This window comes from Cydia pomonella, chromosome 27 (genome assembly GCF_033807575.1).
Source record: "Cydia pomonella isolate Wapato2018A chromosome 27, ilCydPomo1, whole genome shotgun sequence".
NCBI classification, from domain to species: domain Eukaryota; kingdom Metazoa; phylum Arthropoda; class Insecta; order Lepidoptera; family Tortricidae; genus Cydia; species Cydia pomonella.
In genome coordinates, this window is record NC_084729.1 from 9,147,848 (window position 1) to 9,160,174 (window position 12,327).

At 41.1% G+C, this 12,327-nt stretch overlaps 1 protein-coding gene across 1 annotated transcript in view; it reads right to left on the bottom strand.

Annotated features, from left to right (window-relative positions):
- Positions 1-3,559: 3,559 nt before the first annotated feature.
- The window catches only part of LOC133532585 (zinc finger protein 3 homolog), a 33,078-nt gene continuing 24,310 nt past the window's right edge, over positions 3,560-12,327 (bottom strand). Inside the window, exons 13-15 of the mRNA XM_061871331.1 lie at positions 11,933-12,149; positions 10,330-10,473; positions 3,560-6,313 (exon numbers count right to left, since the gene is read on the bottom strand). Coding sequence (XP_061727315.1) covers positions 6,173-6,313; positions 10,330-10,473; positions 11,933-12,149 — 502 coding nt within the window. The 3' untranslated portion in view covers positions 3,560-6,172. The remainder of the gene's footprint in view (positions 6,314-10,329; positions 10,474-11,932; positions 12,150-12,327) is intronic.

Below are 12,327 nucleotides of genomic sequence, written 5' to 3' on the forward strand. Positions count from 1 at the left end.
AGAAACTGCAGCCACATGCTCCCTGAAGCTTAGTTTTTCATCTATGATAATTCCTAGGTACTTAATTGAGGGCGTTCTCGTTATGTGGTCACAGGCACAGTCTTGAACTGGAGAATTTATACAGTGACTGGTGTGAATTTTAAGCACCTGCTGTGGTATAGGTGAAGAAGCCGAAGTCTTATGAAAACATAAATAATTAGTTTTTGACGTGTTTAGAGTTAATAGGTTCTTCTTCAACCAGCGTGCTACCAGCGACATACCATGCTCAACATGATCATAGACGTTCTTCCATGAACTCCCGTGAAAAATGATAGCGGTGTCGTCAGCGTAACATAGAATCTCGGCATTCTGTAATGGTATAAATGAGATGTCATTAATATATAATAGAAATAGGGTAGGTCCCAGTATGCTGCCCTGAGGCACGCCAAAAGAGACTGGTTTCTGGTCGCTCAGGTGTTCACCTATCTTAATACGTTGGCTTCTTTCCGACAAATAGCTTTCGAACCACTTTAGGCCATTTCCTCGGAAACCGTGTGCTTCCAGTTTTCTTAGTAAGATAGGGACAGACACTGTGTCGAAGGCCTTCGCTAGGTCCAGAAAGACTCCGACACAGGCCCGGCCTTCATCCATATGCGTTGAGACAATCTTTGTAAGAAGCATAACAGCGTCTTCTGTTGATAACCCCTTTCTAAAACCAAACTGTCGATCCGTTAGGATGGAATTGGATTCGAGGTAATTGATCACCCTTTTATTAATGACCCGCTCCAGAAGTTTTGAGAAAGACCCCAGGAGTGATATCGGCCGATAGTTGCTGGGTTCATTTTTCTCATTACCTTTGTGAATCGGTATGATAGCCGCGACCTTCCAGGCTTTAGGGAATATACCACTCTCGATACTTTGATTAAAAATCGTTGCAAGTGGTTCAGCAATTTTAGGGCCAATGACTTTCAATATTTTGTTGTTTATATAGTCCAAACCTGGGGAACTATCTGGGTCTAGTTTTTTAATAAGGTTTAGAACCTCATATTTATCTGTAGGAGACATGTAAATGGAGTTGATTGCCGGCGAATTAGCTGTAACTTTAGCTGCTAGAGACTCTTGTGTTTCATTTTCCTTGGCTAGTATTTCGCTGGCAAGATTTTGGCCAATAGAAGAAAAATATTCATTGCACACATTCAAGGACTCCTTTTCTGAGTTTCTTATTTTCAACAAGTTTTGCGCTGTGGGTAGCTTTGGGTTTTGATTCCGATGTGAGATATTATTGATTAATTGCCATAGTTTTTTAGGTGATTTATTGTGCGCGACGAGCTCCTTTTTCTCGTGTTCAGCCTTGAGATTTCTAAGAAGTTTTACATAAAAGTTGCGATATCTTGTATAAATTAGTTTTTTCATTTCATCGTTTGGGAACTGCCTTGATATGCGATGAAGTTTGTCCCTTTGCTTTGAACACCTTATGAGACCAGGAGTCATCCAAGGTTGGATACAAAATCTAGAGCGGCTTACTTGAGTCATTTTGGAATTTTTTGAGACGGCGTTTGAAATAATAGCTGAGAACGTAGACGCAGCGTCATCAACGGTACTAGCCTGCATAACAGGGCACCAGTCAATACATTCTAGCTCTCTACAAAGTCCATCGTAGTCAACTTTTAATCTTGATCGTTTTTGAATCGTGTTTTTTCTGACATGGCTTTCTGTTTTGATACCGATCATAATTAAGTCATGGTCAGTAAGATCAGTGGAGCAAACAATAGTTTCGCCATTAAACCTACTTGCGAGGAATATGTGGTCTATGCAGGTTTTGTTATGCGTTGGTTTGTTGATAGTTGGCAGTAGCCCGTGCGATGCAAGCAGTTCCAAGTAACATGTTGCCTGCTGACTATCTACTGCTGATTCTAAAATATTAATATTAATATCACCTGACATTATGAAACACGATTTTCGGTTGACAGTGTTGAGAAACTGGTCCAGAGACAAAATAAAGTTGTCAGTATTAGAAAAAGACGGAGATTACCTGTGAAATGAGTATTTTCCTGGGTTTTTGGCCCTGAAACATTACAACCCGGCACACAACATGACACCATCGTCACTAAATTACTTAATATATATTTCTCTTTTTGTTTCTCTTATATTTTTCACGTTAAAAATACGGCAATATGATCTTGGCCGCCTCGGCCGCCTTCGAACTCAAAATTGGTTACGTTTTCTCATATGTAGTCTGCCTCTCTTGTTCATATACGTCATGGCTTCCCTTTCGCACACTTCATCTGTCAGCGAAGCGACTGACATGTCTCTGGTAAATGTATGCTATATGAAGTATATGATAAATGCAGAGACATGTCAAACGCTTGATAAATGTTATACCATAGACATTGTTAGACTAATTCCGTAAATTCAGTCAAAGAGCATATAATCACCAGGCTGACGCAACTAGGAACAAAAAATGTTTTGTATGGAGTTTGTTTCGCAAATCTTTGCTAACGAAGAAAAAGAAAACGTCAGTGCTATTTATTCTGTCAAGTTTACATCAAGTCAACTGTCAGATGACTGTCAGCCTAATTGTTTTGTTTGTTATGACGGCTTCAATGTTTTGTTCGGATATTTCGTGCAATTTCTTTTTTATTTAGTGAAAATATAGAAAATAGTGAACCGTGATCAGAGTAAAGAGCGAGTTTGTTTTAATGCCACCGAGAAAACGGTTTGCTAAGTGTGAAATATGTGGGAAACGAGCCACTCGAGAAAATCACGAGAAAAGGAATTTCATGGCGAAATTTCCCTTGGATAAAGACCGGTACGTATTGCTTTACATACTTTTGATCTTATTTTGGTGCAGCAGGCTTTAAACACATCGAAAATTTGATATTTTATATTATTTTTAGTTGTGAACTAGAGATGTACTAAAACTATCGATAACTGTATATTTATTTGTATATCAGTGTAAATTATTAAATAAAATATGTGACATTTCCTGAGAACTTGCATACAATATAACACAAAATTAATTCGTCGAAGATTTTCAGTGGAAAATTATCTACCATCTATGCATTAATGGCCATTATTTAGCATATTTTTTGTATCTAGATATTATTTAATATATTAACCTGAAATGTAAGTAAATTAATCTCTGTTTTTATGATAAATAAAAATATTTTTACTTCTAGTTTGTTATTCCATGTCATATGTGGCAGGCTGCCGTTGCCACTGATAGAAATTCTAATTATATTTTTCATGTTGATATTTATTAAAATAATTAACTTGATACGTGTTTTCATCATTAAACATCATAGAGTTCACCGTTAGCTACCACTAACTAGCCAAAAATATTATTCTATAAGAATTATCCCTTTATTATTATTATGCAGTATGAAGTTATACTAATCTAAGTGCGAACCTGGTCATATCTTCGTGACCCATATGTGGGACACGGACGTGCGGAGATAGTTCAGCGTGACCCATATATGGGGCACTGGACTGTGAACGTGTTAACAGATATGGATAGACCAACAATTTTGAAAATAAAGTTTATGAAAATGAACAAAGGGATAAATAAGAAATGCACAACTTTTCTAAATTTATTTATTACAAAATAATCATCATAGTTATTTATATTCACACGATAATATTTCTTTAAATTTCTGGGCATCATTGAGTATTCCTTTTCAGATTTATAGAATCAAAGTCAGACCAAGATAAGTTGGCAGCGATTTTAATAGCCCAGACGGTGCAAGTGTCAAGTAAACGTCATAATTTCATACAAGTTTGACGTTTAAAATATGAAGTGTGGAATTTAAAGGAGGAAAATCTCTTATGGCAGAACTATTGCAAAAGTGACCAGCTTTCAGGTTTAAATAATATTTCCTAATTTCTCCGGTGGCGCTAGGTAGTAGGCTCATGGATTACATGAACCATAGAGGTATAATAATATAGAGACGAAATGGGGGGAGGGGCAACAAATAACCCGACCAAATTACGTAGGTTGTTTTGGGTATGTTGTCAGGAATGTTAAAATGTGTTTTTAATTTTGTCGCATTGCGTATGTTCTGTCCCTCACGGGCGCACGCGTATAGCACATCTATATAAATACTAGGTCTATGACATTTTATTTCGGTGTATTGTGGCGCCGCCTATTTAATGTTTTTTGATGGACACTTTTCATACATAGAGATGTTCCTCCTTTAATTTCTAAAATGAAATAATACATCAAGCGAACAATTATTATCTGATAACATTTTATTTGGCTTTAACCATGTTGTGGATTTTCAGTGGTACAGTCACGTATGAAAATATCGATACGAAAAAAGTGCCAAAAATATGTATACACGACTTTATTGCCCGTACATTAATGTAGTGTATACATATTTTTGGCACGTTTTTCGTATCGATATTTTGAGACGTGACACTCACAACGGCAAAGAGACTCTGAGAACAGACGTTGAGTTATCGAATGTGACCGATGTTAACAAGAAGAAAAGATTTCGCAATATATAGTACATTACAATAGAGGGCGGGAAACGAAGGGTTGCAGGCAAGTAGATATAGACGACCGAGCGTAGCGAGGCCGGTTAGGGATACGAAGCCGACAACCCCGTTTCTCGCCGAGATTTTAATAGTGCTTTTCTCAAACTGAAGTCAATTTGTTTTATTCGTAAATTTACACAGCTAAAAACAAATTACGAACAAAATGGCGTACGAATGTTTGATATATCACCGTATTTAAGAATTATTTCGCTTAATAATTAGTTTTTCTTCGCAAGTGTGATGGAAAACATTGTGTGTAACTCCAAGGGGAAATAATATTGCAAACTCGGGTCTTTAATTCCCTCGTATCCAAAATTTCACTTGCCTCCCTCGTTGCATAATGTACTATTGTAATTCACCTTTATACGGAGGTATTATACTCGTAAATAGGAACATAACATTTCATTTAATAGGGAATATTACGCGAAACTCTGCGTAGGGGGCGCCACTACCACAATCCATCACAATCTGAGGGTCTACCGCCAAACAAGAAAATCGAAATTTCGTTATCTAACCTCTCTATCACGCCATTTGACTTTGATCTTTATTCTTTTACTGATATGAGTTAAATATCAAAAAGTGGCGCCATCTAATAGATCAAAGGCCAAAGGTAGCAGCATCGTTTCGAGCGATGGCGCCATAACCTTTAAGTAGTGTCCGGTAAGATGGCGCTTTTTGATATTTAACAAATTGAACACATATCAGTGAAACAATAGGGATCAAAATCAAATGTCGTTCTAAAAGTTTTAATTGTGTGTCGAAAGATGGCAGTAAATTCACGTCGCTACAAAGTCTTTGACAATACACCTCTATTTCATATTCACTTCGGTATAAGTTACTCTATGGTTTACGATAGGTGTTTTAGTGCTGCACTCTGGCGGCAGAACATTGCAGTAATACTCCCTATACAAATGGCAGTGATAAAATTAAATAACCTACATGCAGGATGGACCGTTTGGACCAACTCGCTACCGGCATACCAGCCTGCCGCTCTACCAACATTTCCACCATATGCCAAATACAAAATTAGGGGTCATCCATTAATTACGTAACACGAATTTCTAGGTTTTTGGACTCCTCCCCCCTCCTTGTCACATTTGGCAATCCCCTCACACATCACATTTTTGGCAATTTTGTTTTCAACGAAATCGGCAAATCGGATTAGTAATATACTATCAAAATATTTTTGATAAAAGAAATATTAGTAAAGTCATAACACAAAACCGATTACGAAAGAAAATTAAACGAATAAGAACGATTATTATTGTTCCAAAAACTCATTATTAAACAGTACAGCGAAAATTTTTTTTTTATAAATTTTGAGTTACTGATGAAGTAAAAGTGACGTCACAAAGTTTGTGAATCCCCCTCCCCATGTCACATTTTCTTGACCTAAAAGTGACGTCACAAAGTTTGTGATTTCCCATCCCCATGTCACAATATGTCACATTTTCTTGACCTATGTGACGTCACAAAGTTTGCGACTCCCCTCCCCATGTCACATTTTCTTGACCTAAAAGTGACGTCACAAAGTTTGTGCTTCCCCCTCACAATGTCACATGTCATTTTCTTGAACCCTTCCCTCCCCTCCCTCGTCCTCTCGTGTGACGTAATTCATGGCTGACCCCATCACAGAGCAACTAGTTTTGGTTTACGTCTAAGGTCCCGCGGTGACGGTGAAGTAGACCTCGCAGTTGGGCATGTTCTGTCTCCACGCGTCGAACACTATCTGGGGCTCCTCTTTGGTGAACAAATCTATCTTCGACGGCTCCTCGGACGCCGGGGGCTCCTGTTTCGCCTGAAAAAATATTCATTTATTCGTTGCAACCATGGTATTATAACGGTCCCGGGTGCAAATCCTGGTAATCCTGGATACTAATTTGTTCATCATATATATCTTATACCTTTAAACGAGCAATTCTTGTATATATATATATATATATATATATATATATTTCTGTGATCTCGGAAACGGCTCTAACAATTTCGCTGAAATTTGGTATATGGGGGTTTTTGGGGGTAAACAATCGATCTAGATTAGTCTTATGTTTGGGAAAACGCGTGTTTTCGAGTTTTCATGCGTTTTTCTTTCGACGCAGAATATGGTCGCTAATTTCGTGTTGCCGGCCACTGTCCGTCTGGCCCAGCGGGTTAAGACGCGGACTGCTAAACGAGTGTTACGGGTTCGAATCTCGCCCGGTGACTAACTTTTGTTTTTTTTTTATATGTTCAAGTTTATATATATTTTTTTAATTTGAGTTGTTTTAGACAAGTTTAATTTAGTAAAAAAAAATGTAGTTAAGATTATCACCTATACACCACCATATTACAATAAATAGTTATAACCGAGCAAAGCTCGGTCGCCCAGGTACTATATATATAAGTTCCTGAGTTATGGCAAAGAGAATTTGAAATAGAGGTGGATTGTCAAAGAAAATTATGTAGCCACAGTAAATTTACTGCCATCTTTAGACAATTGATTAAAACTTTTCAAACGCCATTTGACTTTGGTCTTCATTTTTTCACTGATATGAGCTTAATTTGTTAAATATCAAAAAGAGGCGCCATCTAATAGATCAGAGGCCAAAGGTATGGCGACATCGTTTCGAGCGATGGCGCCATAACTTTTAGCTGATGCCCTGTGAGATGGCGCCACTTTTTAATATTGAACAAATTTAACACATATCAGTGAAAGAATAAGGATCAAAGTCAAATGGCGTTCGAAAAGTTTTAGTCATGTGTCGAAATATGGCTGTAAATTTATTGTGGCTACAAAGTTTTCTTTGACAATACACTTCACTAATAGTTTGCCGATTGCTGCCATATGCATACCGGGTGTTTCCTGCAACACGAGCAAATAATTAAACCATATATTGTACTCCTAAAACTTTTGTATGCAACACACTTACTTGCCCGCCGACATGATGAGGACTGTGGTGATCCCAATAGTCAAAAACAAAAGCGGCGATGTTAGTGACAAATGTAATTATAGACCCATTTCGCTCGCTACGATAGTTGCAAAAGTGCTTGACGGTCTGCTGAATTGTCAAATAGACAAGTATTTAAAGGTCCACGACAACCAGTTTGGTTTCAAAACGGGGCTATCTACAGAGAGTGCTATTTTGGCACTGAAGCAGACCGTCAGGTACTATACGGACCGACGAACGGCGATTTATGCGTGCTTCCTAGACCTATCCAAGGCATTTGACCTGGTTCATTATGACATTCTGTGGCAAAAGCTGGATGAGCTAAAAATGCCAGTTGATGTGCAAGGTATATTTAAATATTGGTACCAAAACCAGGTCAATGTCGTGAGATGGTCGGACGCATATTCGCAACCGTACGGCCTCGAATGTGGCGTGAGGCAGGGCGGGCTGACCTCGCCTAAACTGTTTAACTTGTACGTAAACGCCCTTATAGAGGAGCTGAGCAGTACCCGTGTTGGGTGTTACATAGATGGAGTGTGCGTCAACAATTTAAGCTACGCCGACGACATGGTGCTGCTCAGCGCCTCGGCGTGTGGGCTCGCCAAACTCATCTCTATTTGTGAACGATACGCAGCGAGCCATGGGTTGGTCTACAACGTCAGCAAGAGCGAATGCGTTATTTTTAAGGTCAAGGGTAAATGCCCGCCAGTGTTCCCACCTGTTAGATTAAATGGCCAACCGCTAAATATCGTTGATCAATTTAAATATTTAGGACATGTGGTGAGCGCTGACCTTAAAGACGATGCGGATATTGAGCGCGAGCGCAGAGCGTTGTCCGTCAGAGCGAATATGATAGCCCGCAGGTTTGCTCATTGCTCAAAAGAAGTTAAAGTCAGTTTATTCAGAGCCTACTGTACTAGTTTTTACACAAGCAGCCTGTGGGCAGACTACACGTATAAACGGTACAATGCTCTGCGCGTTCAATATAACAACGCGTACAGGGTGCTGATGGGGTTGTCTAGATTCTGTAGCGCGTCAGGGATGTTCGCGGAAGCGCGGGTAGACTGCTTTTACACCACGATGCGCAAGCGAGCCACATCCCTGGTGCGCAGAGTACGGGCCAGCTCCAACAGCATCCTGACCATGCTTGCGGACAGGGTTGATGGCCTATATTTAAATAACTGCTGCATGACTCATGTGCGCAGGAATAAGTGAGTACCTAGGCGGATTTTCTTGAATCCGCTTATTTATTTATTTATAAGAAACTTAAATATAGTATATAGTTTGCTATAATTAAATACATATTTATATATTAACATTAGCATTAAGATAAAAATTGTCACTAACACATAATGATCCAAGTTGGTCGTGAATAAATAATTTATTATTATTATTATAAAACGATATAACTTTTCAATAACAACTTTTAAAAATTATGAAATCTTTAGATTTTAACTTTTTCATACAAATTTAATATTATTTTCAATGTTCGCTGACGTCAGAGTGACGTTGCTTGTCACGCTTTAAACATAACAAAATTTGCAATACATTGCGTCTTAGAGTAGGGTTGTTTCCATCTACAAATCTTAGGGCAGAATTGTATCCCAATAAATTCTTTTGGATTATAAGAATATGTTAAACTACTTTTAGGGGACCTGTAATGACCATATTTTTGTAAATATTGAATTTAAGATATCTTTTGGCACACGTCACGTGTCCAAACACGAAACGTCATTGAAGATTCTGATGACGTCACAACTCTCGGATTGACACTGTTGACAGTTAGGCGATAAACAACAAATGACAAATGTCTGTTGACAGTTGGTATCTTCTACGTGTGTACGGAAGGTGGAGGTAAGGAAATAAATCTCCATGTACCAAAAAGTGTCATCAAAAAACCTTAAATAGGTGGCGCTACAATACCTAAAATACTTGAACAAAAAAATCAAATCATAGACAGCGCACTTTACTCCGTCAATAGCGCCTTGGTTCTTAGCTACTCTAGCGCTACTCTGGAGAGATTTGGAACTATTATTTATAGCTGACAGCTGGACACTTTTGTAACAGTTCTACCATAAGAGATGTCACTCCTCTTAATTCCACACTCCATAACGTGTGTATGTATTTATGTGTCAAACCGTAAACTGTGACGTCACACAATTTTCAAAGAGCGTTTTGGGCGCGAAAAGCATCCGTCAAAATATATTTTGTTAATTTAACATATTTAAAGCCGTTTTTAGTATAAAAGTTGAATTTTAGGGCAACTTTTAGTTAATATATAATGTAATACAAGCGTTTGAAAAAATTGGAAACAACCCTATTAACTTCAATGTGTAATACAAATCAAAACATAAGTTATTTTTCAAAGTTGTTGAACAAATGTTGGTCAGTTTGAGGAGTACAGCCTACAGTTTAATTTATTGCTCCTGTTCCAAAAAATACCCGGAATATGCATTGAAAAACAGTTTTCTACATGCAAGAGGGGCTTCCGTTATTTATCTGTAACTATTGGGAACAGAAGATATACTTTTTGTTTACTGTGTAAAATGGGCACAGAGTAAAAAGTAACAGTGGACCGACGACGCGCAAGAACACAGTAAAGTTGTTACAGACCTTAACACAACTGCTCAAAAGGACAGCTGGATAAAACAATATGGGCACTGTAAGTAGTACCGAGCTACTAACAATGGCGATGTATGCAGCTCGGGTGCGCGCGAGCCGCCCCCGCACCCCGCACGGTTGCCCTGTCCAGACGGCCTCGTGGGAGGAGTGTATTGTGTTTGTTCCGCGACAGCCGCCGCAGCCGAAAGGGGGGGGCCTGACGGGGGGTATCGAACGAAGTCCAGTCTGTGTGTGTGTGTGTGTGCGTGTGCGTGTGCTAGTATACCTTCCCGCGGCGTCGCTTGAGGTGCACCAGGTCGACGTGCGTGCGCATGGCGGTGCTCTGCGAGAACTTGCGGCCGCACGTGGGGCACGAGAACGGTTTCTCCCCGGTGTGTGTGCGGACGTGGTTAATTAACACTGATTTGCCCTGAAAAAACGTAGATTATTGATATTTTCAAAGAATCACAGAAACTCTTAATAATTTATTTTCAAATCCCTCTTAATGTGTTGCTCGTTAAATAGTGTATGGAAATAGTTATGTGACTTTCCGTAGCATCCTGATACATTTTTTTTGGTTGGCGTTTGTGCGTTTTATGGTGTACGATTGTCATCATGGGTAGGCCCCAGTTGTGCCGGTTAATGAACCGGACCTCGTAAACTGTCAAGCGTTATGTTTCCCTCTTAAAAAAAAATAACGGGTTGCACTCCGGGAGTGCCGGCAGAAGTGAACACTTGAATATTAATGTTGTGCATTTTTGATACTTTGGAATGGTTAGGGAATAATTTTGCACGAATTGCTTTAATTATCAGTATAAAAGTACTATCATTTATGTGGTAAAACACAATATTCATTTATTGCGGTATCGCACACAAACATGACAATTTATATTACATTGAAAATGTAACTACTGGCTTTAATTACATTGTAACAGTTTTTCGATCTGGTCACGTCCGTCTTACGAATTGTCAATCTGTCGAATCTGCCGGTCACGTGACCTGTCGCGAGTTTAACATTTTTCCCCATCGCAAAAGGTGCACAGCGCCGCTAAAGAAGTTTTCACTTCAATAACTTAAGATGTCTCTTCTATCGGTGTATTTATTTCAATAATCGGATTTCAGTTCTCAGTTCTCGTGCAGATATCGAAGTGGCTAAAAGCTTATAAATGTCTGAACATGCCTTTAATCGTGAAGCCACTTTTTTTGCTCTAGCCAGGCTTCTATAGTTATTCTAGTTCGTTACTCACCCTGAAGGCCTTCCCGCAGGCATCACAGACGTGTCCTTGGCCAGTCTGGCGCCCTACACGAGTCCGGTGCTTGGCGAGCGAGGAGCAGGAAACTAGTGTGAGACAGCCGTCGTCCATCCCACTCACCCTGAAGGCCTTCCCGCAGGCGTCGCAGACGTGCCTCTTGGCCGTCCTGGCCCCCTGGTGCTCATGTCTGCGGTGCGCGAGCGAAGCACGGGAGACTAGTGCGAGACAGCCGTCGTCCATCTCACTCACCCTGAAGGCCTTCCCGCAGGCGTCGCAGACGTGCCTCTTGGCCGTCCTGGCCCCCTGGTGCTCATGTCTGCGGTGCGCGAGCGAAGCACGGGAGACTAGTGCGAGACAGCCGTCGTCCATCTCACTCACCCTGAAGGCCTTCCCGCAGGCGTCGCAGACGTGCCTCTTGGCCGTCCTGGCCCCCTGGTGCTCATGTCTGCGGTGCGCGAGCGAAGCACGGGAGACTAGTGCGAGACAGCCGTCGTCCATCTCACTCACCCTGAAGGCCTTCCCGCAGGCGTCGCAGACGTGCCTCTTGGCCGTCCTGGCCCCCTGGTGCTCATGTCTGCGGTGCGCGAGCGAAGCACGGGAGACTAGTGCGAGACAGCCGTCGTCCATCCCACTCACCCTGAAGGCCTTCCCGCAGGCGTCGCAGACGTGCCTCTTGGCCGGGCGGGCGCCCTGGTGCACGTGGCGGCGGTGCTTGGCGAGCGAGGCCCTGGAGGCGAGCGCGGCGGGGCAGAGGCCGCAGGCGTGCGCGCGCAGCCCGTCGTGCTGCACGGCCTGGTGCGCGCCCAGCGAGCGCGCGCACGGGAACCGCTTGTCGCAGCGCGTGCACAAGAACCTACACAAATTACGTCTTTCTACACACATGTCATAAACCCTCTATGATTTTTTTTATACTACGTCGGTGGCAAGCAAGTATACGGCCCGCCTGATGGTTAGCAGTCTCCGTAGCCTATGTACGCCTGCAACTCCAGAGGAGCTACATGCGCGTTGCCGACCCTAACACTCCGCACCCT